Here is a 22,768-nt window from a genome sequence, read left to right on the forward strand (position 1 = left end):
TGGATGCTCTGGTGAACAGAAGACTTTCAGGGATTTGTTTTGGGGTTTTTTGTACTTGGTTAGCTGTGAGATGGAAAATAACTGAAGTTCACAATTGGCACTTTTCTTTTGCAAGGACGGGAGACGATTTAGGTGCTTTCTCTGTCAGGAAGTTGTATAAAATATTGGGAAAACACCCACCAGCAGCCTCACCTGCTGTGTTAGACCTATTTCAAATTAGTATCTTGTGTCTTTGTTAATGGACTTCTGCGTCTGGGGCTGGTCGCAAGTACAAAAGGAGAGGTTCAAAGCTTATCCAAGTATCAAAAAACACCTTAGATTTAAAACTGGCCTTTTAGTGCAGTGTTCTTTGCAAGAATAAGTCATACAGGAGCATATGACTCGTAGCTATGTAGCTTAAAATGTGTTTAATGTTGCTGTGAATATTGCAAAATTACATGTGGATTCTCCTGCTGCTTGAAAAGCACCATAATTTTCTCTCTGGAGGAATGCAGGCACGGCTGTTGCTTTTACTTGATGTTGTTGAACTCTTGTGACATTATGCATGGCTTTTGTTTAAACGCCTCGTGTGGTCAGGAACAAAACACAAATGAACTGGCAGATGATTTTTTATTGTGGTTCCAGTAACAGGCTGGAGCATCTTTCTAGGTGTATGTAATCAAGAGGCATAATTATGCAATGTTTTTCTGTATAGTAAGTCCTTTTTAGTAATGCTCTTCACAAGCAATTGCTGTTGTTCAAAGGTCTGTATGCTGCTTTAAGTAAGCACAAGTCTAGAAGAGGACTTTAATATTAAACTTCTCCTTTATAATGAAACACCAAAGTATTAACAGTGCAAAGGGTACAAGTTCTTGCAGTGATTTTTATTTTTTTTTTTTTAATACCTGTATCATCTAGACCATTGCTAGGGGTTCAAGGATACCAGCTCCTCCGTCACTGTGATGTTTGGGAAATGTGATGCTGCAATGACTGACTTGCAGCAAAGGGATTCTCTGGAGAGGAGGTTGCTTGCAACAGGCAAGAAACATGACTTCATTCCAGACTGCCACTGCTGTTGTGTTACAGCCAGGCTTTAATGGAATCAGATGTTCACATCAAATTAATACGTTTTACATGGAGCCCATCAACTAACATTTAATTTGCTTCAATAAGAACTCAGGGCATGTGGGATCAAAATGGTTTGTGCTTGGGATAATCTGGAAGAATCCCTGTGTTACAGCATCTTAAAAATGCTTGCTTAACCAAGAGGTAGCATTTGTGAATAGGCTAATTGCTTAATGCAACCTCATATCTTATTTAGTGCAAAACTGAGACTGGATAGGAAAATTACCTCTTAATCAAGGATTCTAAAAGTAGAGAGACTATTGCGTGCGTGTGTGTGTCCAACAAAATAAATAAGGTTTCATAGAGATTTTTTTCTTTTTTAAATGAAATCCCTCTTGCATGGTCTGGTTCTTTTGAGCTACTGCAAACGTGCAGGTGACTATTTGTATTTATGATCCCAAACTACCCTCTGGTATCAGGGGTGGCTAGTGAGATTGCAGGTGTAGGTTCTCTCAATTAATACCCTTGCAAATGGTTAGGTCGAGACTGATGCTGCAGCAGAATTTTAGTCTTGTAAAAGCTTCTGTAATCTGTCCAGAAAGTCTCAAATGCGATGCTTCCCTTATCCCCAGCTACCACGGTACATTTCTCTCCAGCATCTCGCCCTGCCCAAGTTTCTGTCTTGGCAGATCACAGGATTAGGCTGCGCGTTGCTTTTGTGTGAGAATATAAGTTTGCACATCAGACGGGCCGTTAAATCAATTCAAATGAAATCAGTGTATAATAACCAGAGTTATAAACTGTAATGTTGATAGTTATTATCTACGTGTTGGAGAGGGGATTAGCGGGCATGTTACTACAGACCCACGGTGAGAGGTAGCGTGTAACGCCCGTGAGTAATGCGAACCGATTAAATCTGTTAGGTTTGTGCATGATAAGTGTTAAATCTCCTGCCAGCGCTGGTGAGCAGTGCGGTACGCCTTGCCATTTGGGGTTCCTGTAAACAACGGATGGGCGTCAAAAAGATCCCAAAGCACCAAAGAACAAGCAGTGCTGCCACAAAGGAGCGGGAGCACAAAGACGTGCCTCCAACCTGTGACGGCAGAGCACAGACGCTCCCAGGCAGCGCTGGACGTGTAATTACCTGGCCCTACCAGAGCATGGGTGTTTTCTTCCATGTTCTTGCAGGTGTGGTACATCAGAGAAGCATCGTGGATGCTTCGTATCCAACAGATGAGCAAGGCTGGGTGCATCTCGTGCCAAAAATGGGATAGTGATGCCTTAGCATGCCAGAAGGAACAATTATGCCGTCCCCTGAAGGAGCACAGACAGCTGGTCTGTTCAGTGTGTTTATGTTTTCAGGACTCATTAGCTGTTAATACTTTCATGAGCATTTGATAGTCATTGTTCAAACTAACACTTTAGTTTCCTGTTGTGGACTTAAGCACTTGAGCTATTGGATTTTCCTTTCAGCTCCTGCTCTTCTCCCCATAAACCGATGGGAAGACGCGCCAACAGAGTGGGAAGCTCCGGAGTCAGTGCCTGGGAGATGGCAGGGGAGAAGCTTAGAGCACTGTAAATGTTTTTTCTGTTGTTCTGTTTGGTGGTTTTCTTCTCTGCCTGACTAAAACTACTAAGAAGGGTCTCGTCTTCCCAAAGAGTTTTTCTTAAGGAAAAAATACTTTGTCATTAAACGTTACTTGAGGAAAACTTGTTTCCTTGAGCGAGGGATATTTTTTTTAATGAAAGAAATAATGGAGTAGATACCATCAGGCATCGTTAACTATCGACTGGTCTACTTGTGCCTTTCTGCCTTGAGCAGAAACATACCTAAACCAGTATGTTTGTATCTGGCATACTTTGTAAGCAGGCGGTTTGTTGTCTAAATAATACCGTACTCGCATCTAAAAATCCTGGCGTTTTAAAATAAAATTACCAAGCAATATTTGGAAAGGCAAACTTCTCCAAAACTAACTTTCTGCTCTGAAGAGGTTTTGTGGATCTGTCGCAGTGGGCGATTCTCCTTGCTGGGCAGTAACCCTGAAGTTGCCTTGGTAGTGGGAGAGGAAAAAGGGAGGGACTGGTGTTAGTTGACCCAGGTATTCAGGGAGTGGGAAAGTGGTTTGAAGCTTGTTGAGTCAACAGACTGGTTTGCTTAATGTCATGAACATTAAGGCTTGAAAACTTAGAGAAGCTTTTAAGGGACGTTATCCGGTTGGTGAGAACGTCTCCATCAGCTTGGCAGTACGGGAGAAGAGGTCAGTATGGGTGAACTGGTAGCTCCTCTTCCAATTTCAAAGGAAACACGCAAGTTTGCGGTGTGACTCAGCTTTACAAGAACACTGCTTTAAGCCCCGTTAATCCTAGCTGACTATTCATGTGTTTTGTTTGTCTAATATCCTTGCAATGTAGCTGTTCCCGTTAAAGAAAGCCAGCATCCTTTGTTCTCCTCTAAGCTACGTAAGACATGACTGCAGCAGCAGTTTGGGCCTGGAGCTGCAGTGACTGAATGCTGCTGGAATGTAACGTGTCGCATCTGGGAACAGGGGAATCATCCATAGCTTCTACAGTTCAGGCTAGCCCTGGATTTGGGGTGGGTGGTGGTTGGAAGGAAAACATCCTGGAAGGTGGGAGAGAAAGAAAAAAGCTTGATTAGATTTTAAATTCTTTTTTCTTCTGTTTTTTTTAAAGAAATAATTGAAAATCCAATAAGAAACTCTGAAGTCTGGTAGATTTAGGTGGCAACGTGTGCCTGTCTGGTTTAGAAAAAGGATTTTTGGATACGGCTGGGAATCATAGCAACTGATGCATCTGAGCCAAGAAACAAGTGCGTTTGAGAGCAGCAGAAGCAGCTGACTGGTTAAAATCCTGCAGCAAATATGTGAAGGCTGCTGGTTTCTCCTTTTTTTTTTTTTTTTTTTCCTCCTATAGTGTGCAGTCATTTCCCTTTTGGCCGTTATAGTCCTCATCACACTGCTTCTCCTGAGGAGTTACCTGTCTGCTTTGCTTTATGCTGCAGAGGTGATGAGTTTGGCGGTGTTTCCCCCTTCCTTGAGGTGAGGGGAACACTGGGCTTTGGTCCCTTCCACGAGCATTTTAGGCTGCACGTGCACCTCACTGGTTCTGTTTGCTAAGAAGCAGAGGACATCAGCAGTCTGCTGGGAATGAGACTTGGGGAAGACCAAGCCTTCTGCTTTTAGATGGTAACTGGGGAGGAAAATATTGATTAGTATAAATTACTGGGAGAATAATTTCGTGTGAATGTTAAAAGACGTCAGAGCCATAGTTAGCGTCTTCTCAGTGGCACACTGACTCCTCAGCGCTGCATTTGTTGGAACGTGTAGTAGCACAGCTGCCAAGGTCCCTTTTAAAGTCTTGTGTGGTACAGCAAATACAGGATGATCGTATGAATGAGCAATCCTTCTATTGTTCCACTTCCTCGGAAGTTTAAATAGAGAATTAATCCTCTGCTCCATTGTTATCCTCTACCTTCCCGTCAGTTTCCTTCCTCTTTTTGCTACGGTTTACGTTTACGTGTGAGGAGAAAGTAAGATTGGCATTTTCAGCTGTTAAATGAGGTTAAACAGCTTGGTAGTGGGTGTGAGAAACATGCTCTGAGGTTAGGAACGTGATATTAATGGTTAGCAGGACCCTTATCAGTCCAGGGTGAATTTCCAGCTGTTAAACTTTTTGGTTAAAAATTACATGACTGTTTTATTGTTCCCATAATTAAGTGAAACACAGAAATTGCAGGGAGGATGTGTACGGGTGTAAAAGAAGGCATCATTTTCCTCTTCTCTTGAGGACACTGTCTGGAGTTTGACGGAAGGGAATTAGGGCTGTAAATCACCATTTGGCAAAATGCGCTTTAAACTGGCACAAAGAAAAGAAATGGAACTACGGGCATTTCTGCAGGATGAGGAAGGTTAGTCTGAGCGGACTTTGAGATGTGTAATTTTGGCAGCTGCCCAGGATGGCTGAATTGCAGGAGAGGAATGCTAATCCTTTTTGCTGGCTTTTGGCACAGTCAGTAAAAATATGCAGATATGTTTTCCAAAAAACACATCCCTCTGCAGAATGCACAGCGCACCGTGAGGATGCAAATCATACAGCAGGCTAACCTGGATGCAGCCGGTATTCCTCATTTCAGCAGCTAAAACCTCAAAAAGCAGCATATCAATTTTTGCAATGTCTGCTTGACTTGCATCCATAAATGACAGCCTGCTGGCAGAAGGACCGGGAGGGATGATTAAAGCCATGCAACACGCCTCCTGTAACAGAAGGAGACCATCTTACAGCTTGCTAATATAATTGACTGCTTTAATTTCACCTTCTTGACTTAATATTAAAAATCTGAAAAACAGTTACTGTTTTTACAGAAATGTACATGTAATTAATAGTAAAAAAACATAGGATAGGGAAATAATGAGCTAAAATATTTGATGACAAATGTAAATTTCAGCTTAAATATTTTACTCTGCTTGGCAGTAAATCGTTACTGGTAAAAAGACGTACAACAAGTCTTCCTGCATAAATCAAACTTCTGCTGTAGGATGGAGAATTTGCAGGCTGTGGTGTCGGCTATTCCTGCACCACAACAGGAGGAAGGAGCGGCTGTAGGCAGCTTGGCACGGCGCTCCGTGGAGCTGCTGCTGCTGCATTGAGATGTGACCCGTTCAGGTGGCTCGGCTGGCTCCTGAGGACAGCAAGCTGCAGCAGCGCTGTGCCTGCCTGCATCCTTTCCTGCTGAAACGGTCCGCCCCGGCTTCCACTGCCGATGGGATGAGGTTGGCACCTTGAATGCAGAGATGTACCAATGAGACTTGTATCTCCAATCAGTGGAATATCCCACAATCTAGCCATCACCAGATACCTCTGCAGATTTGAAAATCAGATGAAATGATGTGTTTGGGCAGATTGAACCTTGCATTTTCCAGAATGCTTTGATTGAATAAATCTCTGGGGCCGTGGTTTGCCATTTTCACTTCAACTGTAGAAAGTGTTGAAGCGGCAACAGAAATTACCGCGATGGTACTTGGAGGTTGTGTTCACAGGGTTGTTTTTAATCATGTGATATCTAAAGTTTCTTTTCCAGGACTGTGGTTCCTGTTGTTGTAACAGACTGGGCGAGTCTGATGTGGCATTTCTGCCCGTTTAAAAAGAGGGGCACACATTTTACTTTCTCCCTCTCCCCGCAAACTCAGACTATATCCATGCATGTGAACATTAGTGTTTGAGTTAGTGATGTCCCATACCAAGTTTTGCCCTTTAAAGGGGTTTGGTGCTTAAAAAGAGGAACTGCTGGATATTTTGATGCTTAATCCGATAATGAACTCAAATGTAATGATGCTCGTAGTATGAGGTTTAATTATCATTTGTCGTTCCTTTTCTTCTACCCGTTGAGTACTGCAGCAGCGGTGAGTGTGTATCCCCTGCATCCAAGGGTGCTCGTCTGAGTACTCTCCTTGCAGTTGTTGTGCTGGAGAATGAGTGAGGCACGTAGATTATTGAGGATTTTGATATAGAAGGCACATAAACATATTAATTGATTGGTCCAAACAGATGAATATTAAGATTGCTCCTTCAGATAACTTACCTTCAACTGATTCTTTTTGCACTGAAAATCTTCCCCCTTCTTTGCAACCAGATATTGTATAGGAGAGCAGGAAAGAGTACTGATCCCAATGGAAGTGGTTTTAGCTGTTCTTACAGACTTCGTGTTCCTGGTTTGAGGGTGTGCTGGTGAGGGGGACCATCTGCTTTACATTTCAAATAACTGTCATCATCCTACAGCTATCAGAAGACTTGTGATTTTTTTTGGGGGGGGGGGGGAGGGGGAGAAATATATTACTTTTTCCCTACTTAACACTTTGTCTGCCAATCTTGCCTTTCAGATGGGAAGAGGAACTGACAAGAAGAATGAGCCTGGAATCTATGGTAGAAACCTTGCGAGAGGTAAGTTTTGCATAGTGTGTATTAAAAGGTGTAGGTTTTCCCTGCGCCTTTTATTATGCTGGGAATCATTTAATGGGTCTTTTAATTAAAAATCCATCTTCTAGCGAGCAGCTGACTGCATAGCATAGTGTTGATGTTTAGAAGCTGAAGCAGGAAGGTGCTGAAGCTTCTGACCAAGCACAGCGTGGGGGTGGTGAGGTGCCTTATCAGCCAGGCTGAGGTTAAGTGAGGAAGCATATGTTGGCCTGGTACCTCTCAGTTCTGTCTGTGCTTTCACTTGCAGGAGGCTCAGGAAGCAGAAGCTCTCCAGGAGGAGTTAAACGAAAAGATTGAGAGACTGAAAGCAGAACTTGTGGTCTTTAAGGGTCTGATGAGTGATGTAAGTACACTGGTGAGCGGAGTGGCCAGCTCCCACTGCCTTTGTGAAATGTGTGTGTCATGCAAATGGCTTCATTCATAAAAAGGTTATGGTCTTAGTGAGTGCCGCTTTGTAGTTAGCGTTATGGCTGCTGGTATGATCTAATGCATCAGACAGATCACCCTCCCCCCTGCTTCCTGTCTGGTCTGTGTAGAGATGCATTAACTTGCTGCTTAGCCCATAACCCGGACTCTTCCCTCCCTTCCCCGTTCTCCACAGCTGGCAGTGCCGGCATTCCGATCTGCAGCCATGGGGGAAAAAAAAAAAAATCATGTTGGAGAACTCGTAGGTTAGGGAAAAGGGTTCGTCACCGTGCAGCACCATGTACTGCTAACGGGGGGGGGGGGGGTGTGTGTTGCTCTGTGTCAGGCAAGATAGCGATGTTCAAAAAGATCCCAAGTCCCTTTATGAAAGCTCGGAAGAGATTAACTCACTGTCACTGGTGCAGGTAGCTGGCTTTGTTTCCAGTGCTGCTTCCACCTAATTTATTTATTTATTTATTTTTAAAAAAAGACATTTCCTCATGTCTTGTTAGATAATGACTTCCCTTCAAAGCTGGGGGATCTTTTAAGCTATGACTGGGTAATTTTCTTACATTTTGACACACTGAGAGCATGTACCCATGCAGATACCTAGAAGGATCAGCCAGGTGAACGCTAAGTAAGGTGCCTTTCTCTGCGAGACTGAAGTAGCACTGATGCCAGTTGTCTAATGAATGTGTCCTATTAAGCTTATTTATTCTGTAATTTTGCATAGAACTGCTTCCTTCTGTCTTTATATAAAGCTTGCAGAACCCGCTCCCTGATGTCAAATACGTTCTCTCAGGGCCACTCGATCTGTTCATGTGAAATTTCGCAATTAGCTGTCTCTCATTTAATTGAGAATAGGCATGCTTGGTTAGAGGCAGTGTGAAAGGGAGGAACTTGTTAGGGCTGCTGCTGACTTTTTCGCCGAGGAAGAAATGTTGTTCTGTGTGGACAGAAAGGGTGGCAGTGAACGCAAACATCCTCCTCAGCTTTAGAGAAAGTGTGCTTTGGGCTTTGCGAGCTCCGTCAGGGAGAAGCGAGCCAAAGGGAAGCAGTGAAAATGCTTGTTTTGAATCCCACTGTGTAAATATTTAGAGGAGAGAAATGCTGGATGTTGGTATGTGACTCTTGCCTTCCTGCGGATAAGAATCACTGATACCTACTCAGTGGATAAGATTGTGTTTGGAGTGTGTCAGTCTTTAGAAATTTCTTATTCTTAGTGTTTTGGAAAACAAAAATCTCTAACTTGTCAAACAGTGGTTGACAGGGGTTGGAGAAGAACTCTTGTCTAATAATTAAAAAAAAATAATTAAAAAAAAAACAAACCCCAAACTCAAAGCTTTCTTCTTGGAAAGGGGATTTGATATTTAAGAATGCTCTGCAAAGAGTTTTTCTGCTTTTCTGGTCAAAGTGGAAGCATTGCCCCTAGCCATTGAAGTGGTACGTTCTAACAGAGTAAGTCTTGTCCAGGCTGGAAAATGTGCCTTTTTTTAAAAAATGTTTCTTCATCAGGAGCCAGATGTACTATCTGAGTGGGAGTGTCTCTTACAAATTATGTTTATAATTATTGCCCAGAGTGAAGCGAGACAAAATAATACTCACGTAGAATTTTTGCTAGGCTGGAGCCAGGTTAATGCCAATGAAGAGGAGCATTTTCTGTGTCACAGGCTTTCGTGGATCTCTTTAGATCCAGTCTTGATTTTGTTTTCATAGCATGTATGAGGTTGCTGTGTAGCCTGGATTCTGTTTTAAAAGCAACTTCTTGTAGGCACAGTTCTGTCTGAAAGGGGGAGATGTGTTGCATAGTCACCAGGTATTAGATTTCATTCTATTCTGCACGTGCCCAGGAGGGTTTTTCTTCTCCATTTTTAAAGCTTTATTGACCCGTGAAAGTTTACTGTTGCCACATCTAGCAGTTGTTTTGGGGTGGGTATAGGTTTTTTGGTGGCAAATGACTCTTGAGTTGAAATTTTATTAGAATTGGATATGAAATGTGAATTATTAGCTGTCTAGTCTATTCAGATTGTCCGTGTACTGCCTTTCCTGGATTGTTTAAGAATAGTATACCCTGGGGTTAGAGAGATACTGTGGGGTATCTCTTCTTTCCTGAACTGTATAATAATAGAAGATAATCACTACTGTCCTTCCTGCAGCCCATGACAGACCTGGACACAAAGATTCAAGAAAAGGCCATGAAGGTGGACATGGACATCTGTCGGCGAATCGATATCACAGCCAAGCTGTGTGATGTAGCGCAGCAGCGCAACTCTGAAGACGTTTCCAAGATATTCCAGGTGATTAGGCCATGAATTTTCCATAGGGTAGGACGAGAAGTGAGGGGACAGGAGGGAGCAGTGCTGAGGATTGTGGTCCAGGACGTTTGCCTTTTCTTGAAATTTCTCTCTGTAGACTTATTTTCTTCTTTCTCAGTCTTGAAGCGTAGCTCTCTTCTGCAGAAGCTGCTGTAGTACTAAGCACAAAATTTAGAGAGTTTAAAAAAAAAAAGTCTCAGGATGAACTTTAAGACATGCTGTTAGTCTGATGCTAGCCTACAATGAATGCAGGGGAAAAAGGCATTACAGGGTCTAGGTTTGTATAAATGGCTTCCTCACATTTGTTCCCTTCACAAGTGAGAGGTTTTAAGCTTGTGGAACTGTCATCTGAATGTCTTTATTTCTGGCCCAAGCTCCGTGGCCAGAAATAACGCCTCTGTGGTGGTGAGCTATGACTGCTTGGTGAGACTAGAAACTCCAGTTGCTTTCCTTGAGCTATTGTGGCTCCTTGGTGCTGGTAGGAAAGTCCTTTAATTTGCTCCAAAAGCAAGCAGTAACAGCTGTGTGTGGAGCAAACCTGTAACTCCCGATGCAGTTGGTCTTCTGACATAACTGCAGTTTCAATTGCAATTAACCCAGCTTCCTTCCACTTTGATCTAAATGTGTCTTGTTTGGTCTTTCAGCAAGTCTGATGCTTTCCTCTATAGCGATGCCATATAGTGTGCCAAATGCTGTACAAAACCCCTGTAAAAGATCCCTGTGGTCTCTCCTGGTCGTGCTTTCTGGCTATAGTGGAGTTGCCTAAAGGTTTGATGGGGTTTTTTTTCTTACGTATCCCAAAAGACTCAACTCTCCTTATTGGAGACCGTTATTTTTTTTTTAGCCTGTTGAGCCATTGCGTTGTGATGGTGGTTCCTTCTTGTCTTTGAGTAGAATTGCTATGCTCAATTTCTGCTCAAAGGCAACTGCGAAGCACGCTTTTGGTCAGGCATGCAGTGGTTAAAATGATCCTCACGGAGAACAGTACCAGTGAGGGATGGTTTATATGCCAACTAGAGGAAAAATTCCAGTAGGTTGGGAGCGGACTGTGTGTTTGGGACTGCGGCACCACCTGTGAATATCTCTTATGGTCACAGCCCTCAGGTGAAGAAGTGATCCTCTGCACCCTTTGCAGGGGTATCCCTTGGGTTCTCTGCACGTCTGTGAATTTCATTTCTTTGAGGTTGTCCAGGCGTTTTTCATGGTTCAGTTAAACCCTTCTTCTGACAACCTGCAGATGAGCAGCCTGCCTCCGCGGTGGGGTGGGACTGATCTGAAATAAAGGCTTTTCTAGAAAGGCTTCCCGGCTACTCTTTCGTGGTGGTTCGATGCCGGGAGCAACAGCCTGTGGCGGTGGCAGGAGAGGGAGAGTTCTGTCATTGCTCTGGAGCCTGCTGCCTGGGCACTCCTGCCAGCTTACGCTTTTACCCTGTATCATTCTAACCTCTGCATGTTCTCTGGTAGATCATAGACTGGTGTCAGTGAGCAGATGAACATCTGTAGAGCGCTGGCAGCCTGCAGCTTGCTTTGCTCTTCGCCGTTCTGAACTGCTTCCTTGTGCTCTGTGTTCACCACTCATTAACAGATGCGATTCCCGTTTTGAATACGAGCAATCCCTGAATTGCCTGGGAACTGATGAACGGTTATATTTGCTCAAACCTAACGCCTCTCCTTCTTTATTTCTGCCCCTCATGGCGCAGTACCTCAGTTGAACCTTCTAGTTACTGCTCTTCTCTCCAATTAAGGTGGCTTCCAAGAAGAAAGAACGCAAGCTCACATCTGACGATGACCTCTCTGAACAGGATGGAGATAATGGCAGGTTCTCTGACGATGAGGTCAGCTGTTCTTTGAACATCACGGATGAAATGAAGCGTATGTTTAATCAGCTGTGAGTATCGTGGACAGCATGGAGAAAGCTTAATCTGAAGTGCAAACTTAGTCCCAGAGCATCTGAGCTGCCAGCATGGTACATACTTCAAGGTTTTCTGGAAGTTCAAAGGAAATTAATTAATTTTTGTTCCTCCCTTATGTAGGGGGAACTATAGAAAATATTAAAAAAAAAAAATCTACTTTTACTACTATACACTGTTACAACTGTAGCAAAAGAAGAAATATGCAACAACAACAAAAGTACAAAACTTGAGTCTGTTCTGTACGTTTGGCTGAATATTAGATTTCTAGAGTTTTGGAAAGAACCATGCTGCTGCTTGGGCTGGATAGAATTTGGCAATGTTGCTGAAAGCTTGGTTTGAAATGGATACAGACTTTTCTCTAGTATTTTTCATGACTTTTCAGTTGAGCTATAGATAAATGGTAGCGGCGGATCTGGCTGGAAGATCAGTTCTGGCAGTGAATAGCAGTTTCTAGATTCCAAGAATATCGGCGTTATAAGCCTTGCTGCAAAGTCTGGTCTCCCAGCGTGGAAGAATTGCAATTTTGCCTTAAGTTTTACCCTAAACTGAAGTGTTAGGAAGCTTGTAGCAGCTGAGAAGAGACTCTCTGCACCTTGGTGCTCCACAAAGCGGTTCAGGAAGCTGCCTAGCAATGTGTCCTGCTTTCCTCTCCTGCTGTCCTGGAATCGGTGGAGATGGCCACAGCCTGGTGAGACTTTTGTGGGTCTCTGCTGTTTTCTTTGGGCAGAGAAAAGCCCCAGCAAGCACCGTAGGGCTGACTTCCCTAGTGTTCAAATATGGGTGTCTTCTGCCAAGTTCTGCATGACTGCAGAGGGAAGAATTCCCAGTGCTTTCCCACACAATGTAGGACAGTATGTAATACGTAGGAGTATTACAAGTTATCTAAGAAGCACTAACTCCTGTGTCAGCTGTTGCCAAAAGTTCTATTTTCAGGAAGTCTGTGTCTCTCTTTTTGCCTGAATTTCAGACTTAGGAGGACATGTTTTTTGTGAAAGTTAGGACTCTTGTTTTAGATGTCTTTAGGCCCTTATTAATACTAATTGTTGTAAATACTTACCCCCTGGTCCAATTACATATGCACAGAGTGCTGCAGGATTCTCGATACATTCAAATTGGGTTGATCTAGAAAGCGTTCATGGTTTATTGGAGATGGTACATTTCTAAGGATGGCTGGGTTTGGGGTCTTTGTGAAGTAGAAAATAATAGTTTACAAATAGCTGAAGATGTTCTCTTTTTAACAGAAGTAAAGCAACTTGCATTTTCTCCGTAACGAATGTAATCTTTAAGTGTCTAGTAGTAAAAAGTCACAATCCAGCCGACTTTGAACAGTGTCTATGTCTGAAGTAAGCAGCAGTCAGAACTGGGAACCTCCGTGCTCTCTGACAAGGAGAGATTTTGCAAAAAGAAACCAATTTGAAGAAGTTGAATTGCAAAAGGCACAATCAAGTATGTCCAAGTGACTTGGGTTGTTTTAGAATTATTTTTTAGAGTCATGCTGAGTATAGACAAATAGCCTGTCTCTCTTGCCAAGCTCTTCAGCCTCCTAAAGACGGTATTGGACTCGGCGTCCGGACTGAGATGTTATCTGCTTGAAAGGAAGTGAGCTAAAGTAATAAAAATGCATTGGTCTGAAATTAGCAGACTGCTGCTGGGAGCCATTTCAGGTTTTTGTCAGGCCTCCTTAACAAGGACAAGAAGCAGCTACTAGTGTTTTGCTGTGCTGCTGTTCAAAGCCAAAGGGACTTGAGTGCCTTCTGAAACTTTCCTTTATTGCACAACTGACCGTACTAAAAGGGCTTGCCCAAATAACAGTGTTAAAGGTCACTCTTGCCACTGTTTGTTCTCAGTCTTAAGTGGCTGTAGTAGCACCTTCTGTTGGTCAAGGCAGCAGTCGGTATTTACGCTCACCTGCGCACCATTTCGGGGTTCAGATTCTTCATAGTTGTTACTTTTGAAAATAATGTTTAAGGGCTGCAGAGAAACAGTTGGCTGAACTTCTACGTGAAAATCACCAGGGAGTCTTCTGATGGCTGTTTCTTGTAAAATTCCTCGAACTGTGTTTGGGCTCATTTTCCCATGTATAAAAAGAATAGTTTAAAACATTTTTGTGGTTTTGCAAACCGGGGAAACTAATGTGCAGCACCATCTGGAGGACAGAGCTAGGACTGTGTACTTGAACCAGGAATGCTAACAAGGATCTTTTATTCTGCTTTGGCATGGCAAGGAGCCCAGGAGCGAGAGACCTGGACAGTGGCAAAGCCTGTTTGTAAAAACTGTGAGGATTTTCCGCTGCTGCATTGTCTCCTTCATTCAGTTCTCGCAGCCTCTTTTTTTCTAGATTAATTAAAGGACCGAGGGAGTGGGACTGGAGTAGTTTTCACTAATGCTTTTTCCGTTATCTTAACAGTCGTGAGACATTTGATTTTGATGATGACTGTGATAGTTTAACATGGGAGGAGAATGAGGAAACGTTGCTTCTTTGGGAAGACTTCACAAACTGCAATCCTTCAATTGACCTCCAAGGAGAGGTGAGTTTATTTCTGTTATTTTCTCAAACTATTCTCTGCAGAAACTGTATCCCTCAGCTGCTCTTTTAGCCATTTGAGCCTTCGGATATTTGACTGGTGATCTAGTTTGCCACGCAAACTTGCTTTGATTTTAAAATCCTCTTAGTGCTTTCTCTCTATGGTTGCTTTTCAGTCTGTGCCATTTATTTGCCAAACTTCATTTCTTCTGCTCCTTCAAACTGAGTATTTGAAAGTATCAAGCGAGTGTCAAAAGACTCAATGTGTGTCTAGCTGTTAGCAGAGCATCACGCCATCTGTCACCCTAAGCAGTCACTTATCCAAAGCCCTGTATCTTCCACGCAGCATCTCACTTTCTCTGTAGATTATCATTCACACTTTAATTGTCAAAATAGAACGTGTAGTGTGGGGGATGGTATTGCACAGAGGGAAAAAAACCCCCACACCTCGGTATGGTCTGTGGAAGATGTTAAAGTCTGTATACCCTGTTGCAAACAAAGAAGCTGTGGTTGCAGGACTGCATAAGGCCCCAGGGATCTTCTGAACCGTGAATCTTGTGCTTCCATCTTCCCAGTCAATAGGAATCTCCTGGCGATGGTGGATAATAAACAGCTTGCTTTTAATCCTTACGATCCCACGCAAAGCTAGCTAATGGCTGCACGCTGCCTCATTCAGTGACTCCTGAGCCTTTTTAAACAAGCCTAAAGAGTGATTGAACTGGCAAGGTCTGGCTTTGTGCAGGTAGTCTTAAATGTGATGCTATTACTTCACTACTGAGTAGCACAGCAGCAGTAGGTAAGAAATAATCCTGCCTTCCTCCATCACCGCTGCAGTGTAAGGATGCTGAGGCAGCAGTCTCCTGAATATTGTCTTGTGTTGACTGCCAGGGGTGTGTTAATTTTACGTCTTCCCATTTGTGTATCATCTGGCATACACTGAAACTGCAGAGATTACTTAGAAGTGCTAGGACTGCAGAAAGCGGCGTACTTAGCTACGTGTCGTCTTTTGAGCAAGGGAGAGTGGCAGAGTAATAATGTGTAGCCATGTGCTGGAATTAGTGACAGATTTATTTGCATATACCCATGTGTGCATGTATAAGCGCAGCTATCAGAGGAATATTGCCGAACTCAGACCTTACGTGCGAAAACTCTAAAGGTTTTAAGAAGCTTAAATCCTTCTAAATGAAAATTATACAAGGAGAGGGTAGATTTGTCTTGTAGATGGAGATTCAGAATAAAGACTGCTCTGTCTGTGCCTGGTCTTTAACATAGTGCTTTACATGCCTGAATCTTCCTTCCACTGGCTTTATTCCTTTCAAGTTCTTACATGGTGCCCTAGCCACCTTCTTTAATGACCTTCCTCCTTAAAGCATTTCTGCATGTAAAAGGATAAGTGGAATGAGTCTTGTAACTATAGGCTGGATAGCCTGACGTTGATACCAGGTGTGATCCTGATAAAGCTGCCACAGATGTGGCCAAAGGGTGGAAACATAATTAATGCTCATCAGTGCAGTTGCATTAAATTGATTTTTTTATATATTTTTTTTTCTGGAAAAGGGAGGTAGGTAATAGCATGAAGGAGAGCATGAACAATGACATTGTTTTAATCTCTTCGTGACAGCATGAAATAGTGCTGTATGTTTTGTAGCCCAGACCATACTGGCAATCCAAAGTGATAAGGATATGGGAGCTGTTGTCTGGCAGGATGTTTCCTTTGGGACAGCATGTGTTCTTGCATGTCGTGTTTTCATCGATAGCATGCAGGAGAGAGCTTGCTTTATCTAGTGGTTAAGTGAAGAATTTCAATAGGATGGAGACTTGAAAGGACTCGAGAGTAATTTGTAATCAGAAAATGAGAATTCCAGTGCAAAGCCGTGAGTCGTGGTGTGGTCAATGCAAGGGAAAACTTAGTTTCATGGCTGGAGAGCATTATATCCAAGTGTGATCAGACTGTGAAAGGTTCGGGAAAATCCATGGGTTTGGTTCTTTGACATCATCAGGTATATGCGTTTAGTTGCCGGAGCTTTGGTCTGTAGGTTCCTTGATCAGAGACTTTATCTTTGTGTGTCCAAAGCCATGGTCATGGTACAAAAATGTCTCCCGCTATGCCAGGTCTAAGCGGCAGAATGTTGCTTGCCTGCATAAAAATGTATTGAAAAAAATCTTTGCATGAAAGAGGTTAACAACCTGCAGTTCTGAGTGAGGTTAAATAAGAAAATCTTCAGTCTGCTACTGAATTCCTTGTTAGTTCCTTGCTAATGTTTTGTGTCCTCCTTTCCTCTGCAGGAAGAAAACCTGGGAAACTTGATCCACGAAACAGAGTCTTTCTTTAAAACGAGAGACAAGGAATACCAAGAAACAATAGGGCAGATAGAGGTAAGGAAGTGGTTTGTGACAGTATGAATTGTTTCTGATGGATGAAAAACACGCAGTGTTCCAGTCCACTATACCCACAGAGGAAAGGTGGAATGTCTCTATATCCAAGAATGCAAAGGTATTTTCCTTTGACATCCTCTTGGGATTTTTTTCTAAATGTCATTCTCTATGCAGCACTGTTACTGAGTAAGCATAAATCTGTAGCTTGTGGAGAGAGAACCTTCAGAACAAAGAGAACAAAAGCACACTATTATTCATTTTCCCCTGTTTGTCCTGCATATCCACCATCACACACTGGGAAATGCTTTACGAGATGTGGCCTCGCAGGTCACCAGGCACAACAGCTGTAGCTTCTCAACCATCTTTGCCCTGCCTAGAATATGCTTTCAGTAATTACTGCATGTTGACAAACAAGATGCCAAACAGCAGAAAAAAAAACTTCAAGGGCTGTTTAAAAAGTGTTGAGCTGTGATTGGAATAAGCTTCATGAGCTGATGAATACATTGGCAGTATGCAACACCGAGGTTAAACATATATTGTGCGGGTGTTTTGGCTTGGCTCTGGGCAGCGTTAGCATCCCCACCAGTATGTAAAATTGAGCGATGCTGGGAGAAGCTGCTAGCAGCTCACCTTAGGCTGATTATTTTCTCTTATTTCTTACAGCTGGAATTGGCCACGGCCAAGAGTGACATGAATCGCCACCTTCATGAATATATGGAAATGTGTAGTATGAAAAGGGGCCTGGATGTACAAATGGAAACCTGTCGTAGGCTTATCAAAGGCTCAGCTGACAGGTAATAAGCTACCACGATTCTGCCTGGGGTGCTTCAAGAATTGTTTCCTGCCAAGTTGTTTTAAAGGCAATAGTACCATTTTGTCCTAAAGCTTTGTCTTTTAGATAATCCTGTTTGGTTCAGGGCCAAATACCAGTCTTATATGGAGCCCTATAAAAGTGTCTCGGTTTCCTACACACAGTAACACTGCTCAGGATTCAGCACTTATTGGTAAGACCAGGGATCTCTAACCTGGACAGATGTTTAGTCTTCATGTCGTAGATCTACAACTCTTGAACAAAGCCTAGAATAAATCTTGACTGTGGACCTACATGAAGAACGTGGGTTTTAATCTTCTCATGTGTTAAGAACTCTATACTATGATGGATTTTCTTATCTCTTGCTCACCCCCAGTACACGCCCTGGCTTCAAAGAACAAGATGATAAACTTTTTTGGGGTTTTCAAGACTGTACGTATTATGGATGATGAGAGTCTCTGTAGGACGTTCATTGGACTTAAGTGTCCTGCTCCCTGTCAGGAAACCTAGGGCAGCCTTTGTTTGTATAGGAGATTGCAGGGGTGGGGTGGCAGCACACGGGCTGCTGACGTTTACTATTGATATTTACTGTAAACCCAAAGTTTAATGTTCATAAAGAATACTTTAAATTGTTTTGGGCAGTGAAAGGACCATCTTCTTTAAAGATTCCTCCCCCCCGCCCCCCCTTCTCTCATTGATATTTAATTTTTTGTTTAAACCTTTCTCTTAATTTTTCGACAGAAATTCTCCATCTCCCAGCTCTGTAGCCAGCAGCGACTCAGGAAACACAGATGAAATTCAGGACGATTTGGACAGAGAGACGGATGTGGAGCCCATGGTCAGCTGATACGTAGTTGGAGCATTCCGGTGAAAGGGAAGATGAAAGAAAAGATTAAAAAACAATACACTGATGGGGGGAAAATAAGACTCGTAAGCCCTTGCACAGGGTTTCTAAGGACTCATTCCTACACGCATCCCCACCCCACCCAAGGATTGGTGCTGTAAATTTCTATTGTTATACAAATCATAAATGCAGAGTCCTGTAAGAAAACATGGTGTTTTAATTGTGCCTTTGCCCCAAGCTGAGCCACTTTGAGCTCCAGTGGAATATTAATAGCAGGTGTTTTTATAAAAAATATTACTTTAAAAAAATCTGGTAGCAGCAGAGAATGGTGCTGCAAAGGCTCTGGGTATCTCAATAAGCTTATGGGTTTATTGAACTGCGCACTGATTGGCAAAAGGAATGCTGGCAAAATGAGAAGCAAACCCAAGACAATTAAGGTACTATTACCAATGTCTGGCACAAAAAAGAATGCCTCAAAATTGAACTGTAAACATTTAAGAATAATAGCAGGTGTCGAGGCAGCTTTTAGGATTAAGCAGTTAGACGGAATGAAGTAACTCCTTTTAATATTGTATTTCTGGGTGAAGGAGCCTTTGAGATTTGTGCAAGCTTTCTGCTAGGCTCCAGAATCCCAAGCAGCAGGTCTCAGCTCGGTGGCAAAGCAGGTGGACAGAGGAGGGTTCAGTGGGGTGGGACTATCACTGATAAACTACTATGCAAAAAAAAAAAAAAAAAAAAGCTCGCCTTATTTATATGGAATGTTTGGTCCCTGCTGGGCTACAGTTATCTCTTGGGGAAAGGAAAGCTAAAAACACATTTGCACATGTTAGTTATCTGTAGAGCTTCTTTTGAGGAAGAATGTCGTATTACAATGCCTTTGTTTCCAGTGATTGGATTAAGAGGGGAATCAGCCCTTCAGTTCCGTGTTGTTTTGTGTTTTCCTTTTTTCAGTTTTGTTTGTTTTTTTGTTTTGGTTTTTTTTTTTTGTTAAAAACCATAGTGTTTGCAGATTTTACTTTGCTGACAGGGAGATAACTCTCATTTTATGCTGCTTTCATGATGTTTAGAGTGGGGTAGTTGAAGCATTGGGATAAACGGACATGTGGTGGTGTAGATGTAGACTTGAGACGTGCCATTGGGAGAGTTCCAGACCACTGTTCTTCAGAAAAGCTGAACATCGGAAAATACTGTAATCCTTTTTAGGGCATAGTGAAATGAATCCCAAACTACTGCTGCCCTAGAACGAGGGAAGAACAGCCATGTGCTTTCTCTGTGAGAAAGTGAGGAGACGTAGGCTTTGTCAGTCTTTCTGTATTTTTACACAGGAGAAAGCAGCACCAGAAGTTGGATCACTTGGTGGTATTTTGAGGAAACTCTGGCATAATCAAGCTGTTCATGGTTATAATGGGAATTGTAGCACCTCAGCCAGGTAAAAACAGGGTATAAACCTCAGCCAATAATTTTTTGTTTGTGTTTTGGGGTTTGTTTTTTTTTTTTTTTTTAGACTAAGGTTGGAAGTGTAGTTAATACTGCCTAAAGGTAACTGTGTAGTTAACTAGCAGTTGTAAGACTTGGAGTAAATACCAAATGTATTTTATTTTATTTTTTTACCTGCCAGATAGCTTAGAAACTGCTATGTAGGGGCAGTGCTAGGACTGGACAGGGAAATACCAGATTTAAGCACCCTCTCAGTGTTATGTAAAGGTAAGCTGGCCAATCTTTTTAGCTTCCTGAGTATTGTTTCCAAGCCCCTCTCACGTATTGATCTGAAATCAGCGGGGTTGCATTGTAAGCATACAGCCAGTATAGATCAGTGTTGCTTTCTTCCAAAAAGAGCTCAAGTGTCTTGGCAAACAGCGCGTTCCTGGGCAGAAATGCCTCTTTGGCGCAGCTGTGCAGGGCGGCAGGGCCTCAGAGGGTTTCTGTGCCCGCTGTAACTGTGGGTACAGTAATGTCATCTTCATTTGAGTTTCCCGTGTCGCTGCCTGGAGTTTCATCGCTGTTCAGATCAGTCTCCTACTTGGACACAATGGTGCTTTTGGGCCACATGAATCAGATGGGCTCCGTGGTTTTTTCAGCGTGGGGAGGAGTACTGGGATGATTCATCTGGATCCACAATGTGGAGGCCACGATCTGCAGTTGCTGGCTTCTGAGAAAATGGATGCAAGGATATTCTTGTGGTTTCCTTACTGATTGAAATACTTGGTGCAGTTATTCATAGAGTAGCTAGCGACTCCCTGGTTCCTGTGGTGTGGGTTAGGGGCTTTTGCAAAGCCTGTTTCAACGCGTAAATGTAGATAACTTTTCTCTGGGAAAGAAACCTTATTCCAAAGTGTTCATTCCTATTATTTCTTAGGTGGCCAAAGTGGTAAATGTCATGTTCACTAGGGCTGCAAGCTGGGGTGGGTGGGTGGGGGCCAGAGATGCGATATTTTTTTGAGGGGGCTGGGACTGCATGTTTTCAATAAAGTACTCTAAGGTTTTTGAAGCCTGTATGAACTACAGCTGCTAATACGTAGTTTCTCACGAGGCTGAGAAACCATCTGCCAAAGCTGAGTGTCTGTAATGCTTTAGCGACTTTGGTGGAGGCATTGTGAAGCAATCAACTTGCACAGTGAGTCGGCCTCATCAGAGGCTGTCGTTTGGCTCTCCTGAGTTATGAAATGCTCTTTGGTACTGGAGAAACTGAGCAACATTAATGGCCATCCGGCTTAGCTGCTGTTTGCTGGTTTGTTTGTTTGTTTTCCTTAAAACTCAGTGTCCTAGTAGGAAAAAGGCTGAGTGTTCCTGAAACTAGTAGCTGGTATGTTGAGGGTAGGAAAGTATATCCTTAGTTTGATGGTGAGAGCCAAGTGAGGAAGCAGAAATTCAGCTGTGGAAACAAGCTAGCTGTAACCTGCAGTTTATCTCATAGCCATAATTATGAGGAGCATCTGTAATAGGGTTGCATTTGTTGGTAATTTGTAAGGGATGTGGGTCTATAGTAGAGGATATAGAAATAATGTGTATGGTGGTGATGTGTATGATGGTAAATTACCATGGTTGTTGGTGTCTGTTTCTTATAACCATATGTAATCCATTTTTAAAGAAGAAAAGGTGATTTCGTACTTGGGATTGGGGTTTTGTTTTCGTTTAGGCTGTGTAGGACTTGGTGGATCAACCTTTCGGGAATTACTATGGTTGATCCTTGATAGTTTTTCTAGGAGGTCTTTTGGTTTAGTTTCAAGCGATGCTGCTGATTTAGCCGACAGTGGTCCTGTTCTGTTTGCGTATAACCACTCTGTATAAACCAGATCAAAAGCTTGCCAGAAAAAAATGGTGAAAATGCTGGAAATGATTTTGATGACCTCTTTCTTTTTCCTTTGTAAAGCTGTAAATACTTTATTTTTGTTTTCTATTCTTAATGCGGTGTCATATTGACACTTTTTTAGACTTACAATCAGAAAATCCTCCTCATTGTTTCTCATTTTTTAAAGGGGGATTTCAAGGAAGCAAATTTTTTTGCTTGTTAGCAGTGTAATAGATCAAATTCCTAAAATGGGTTTGTACAAACAATGTTTTCAGTAAACAAACGGCAGTTGCTTTTGTGGATGCATGTTGTTCAAAAATGTCCAAAGAATAATGTGGTACAAACATTTTTTTCAAAGACTTAGTAATTATAATATTAGTTCACACAAGGAAAAACAAAATTCTTTAAAAAAACAAGTGTCGGGGCTGAGGGGGACTATAATGAAACTCATCTAAGCTAAATGTGTAATCTATTTATAAAAAACACAGTATATAGTCTATTTTTATTAGAGGTTTTTAAAGTGCAAACAGAATTCTGTTAGCAAATGCAATTATTCCCTTGTAAAGTATCTTCTGCTCTGATGTGACTCCAAATTCTCAAACGTTTTCAAGTGACAACATGGGAACAATCTAACAGGTACGGCTGTGAAGCACTTGCCCATCGCTTCCTAGGAGCAAGAGAAGGGGGGGGGGGGTGAAGTAAAAGAAATTAACAGCTTTTCTGCAGCTGCAGGAGTATTGCTGTTTCTCCTGGGTTTTTTTTTTCCTTCCCCTGATGGCGTGGCATTCTGCTGAAGAGGGTAAGGACCTGTTTGCTCTCCTAAACCCCAGGGGTGATTGCAGCACAGTAGTTTTAAAATCTGCCCCAGAGTGGGTTTTGTGCTTTACCTGGTTAGAAGATAAATGATGTTTGTCTACACTGGCATCAATTGGAATTAACTTGATGAGACAAAGTAATAGATTGGAATTGTGCCTGAATAGAGTTCTAAAGCTGCTTCTAATACATGATTATTTTTTTTTGCATAACCATTCCTGCCAGCAAAAACACAAGTAGAGTCCTTGGTCCAGGGTTGGCTTGAGGAAAAGCCACAGCGATCGGTGGGTGCTCACAGCCTTGCCACAGCGCGGCGGGCTCTGTAAAGCAGCTATTTCCTTCTGTTTCCCTTGGCTCTGGAGAAAGGCGGGAGAATGTTTGTGTTGGAGCACACAAAGAAGAGAATTGCAATATTGGGAAGTGTCTGATTGTGTTTCACGTTT

The 22,768-nt window shown here is 42.6% G+C and overlaps 1 protein-coding gene across 1 annotated transcript in view; it reads left to right on the plus strand.

Moving 5' to 3' along the window:
• Nucleotides 1-18,982, plus strand: part of IFFO2 (intermediate filament family orphan 2) — a 37,811-nt gene extending 18,829 nt beyond the window's left edge. The window contains exons 2-9 of the mRNA XM_040588340.1: nt 6,939-6,999; nt 7,283-7,378; nt 9,597-9,737; nt 11,501-11,643; nt 14,076-14,196; nt 16,479-16,568; nt 17,232-17,362; nt 18,121-18,982. Coding sequence (XP_040444274.1) covers nt 6,939-6,999; nt 7,283-7,378; nt 9,597-9,737; nt 11,501-11,643; nt 14,076-14,196; nt 16,479-16,568; nt 17,232-17,362; nt 18,121-18,226 — 889 coding nt within the window. The 3' untranslated portion in view covers nt 18,227-18,982. The remainder of the gene's footprint in view (nt 1-6,938; nt 7,000-7,282; nt 7,379-9,596; nt 9,738-11,500; nt 11,644-14,075; nt 14,197-16,478; nt 16,569-17,231; nt 17,363-18,120) is intronic.
• Nucleotides 18,983-22,768: the final 3,786 nt, after the last annotated feature.

Source organism: Falco naumanni, chromosome 3 (assembly GCF_017639655.2).
Source record: "Falco naumanni isolate bFalNau1 chromosome 3, bFalNau1.pat, whole genome shotgun sequence".
Taxonomy (NCBI): domain Eukaryota; kingdom Metazoa; phylum Chordata; class Aves; order Falconiformes; family Falconidae; genus Falco; species Falco naumanni.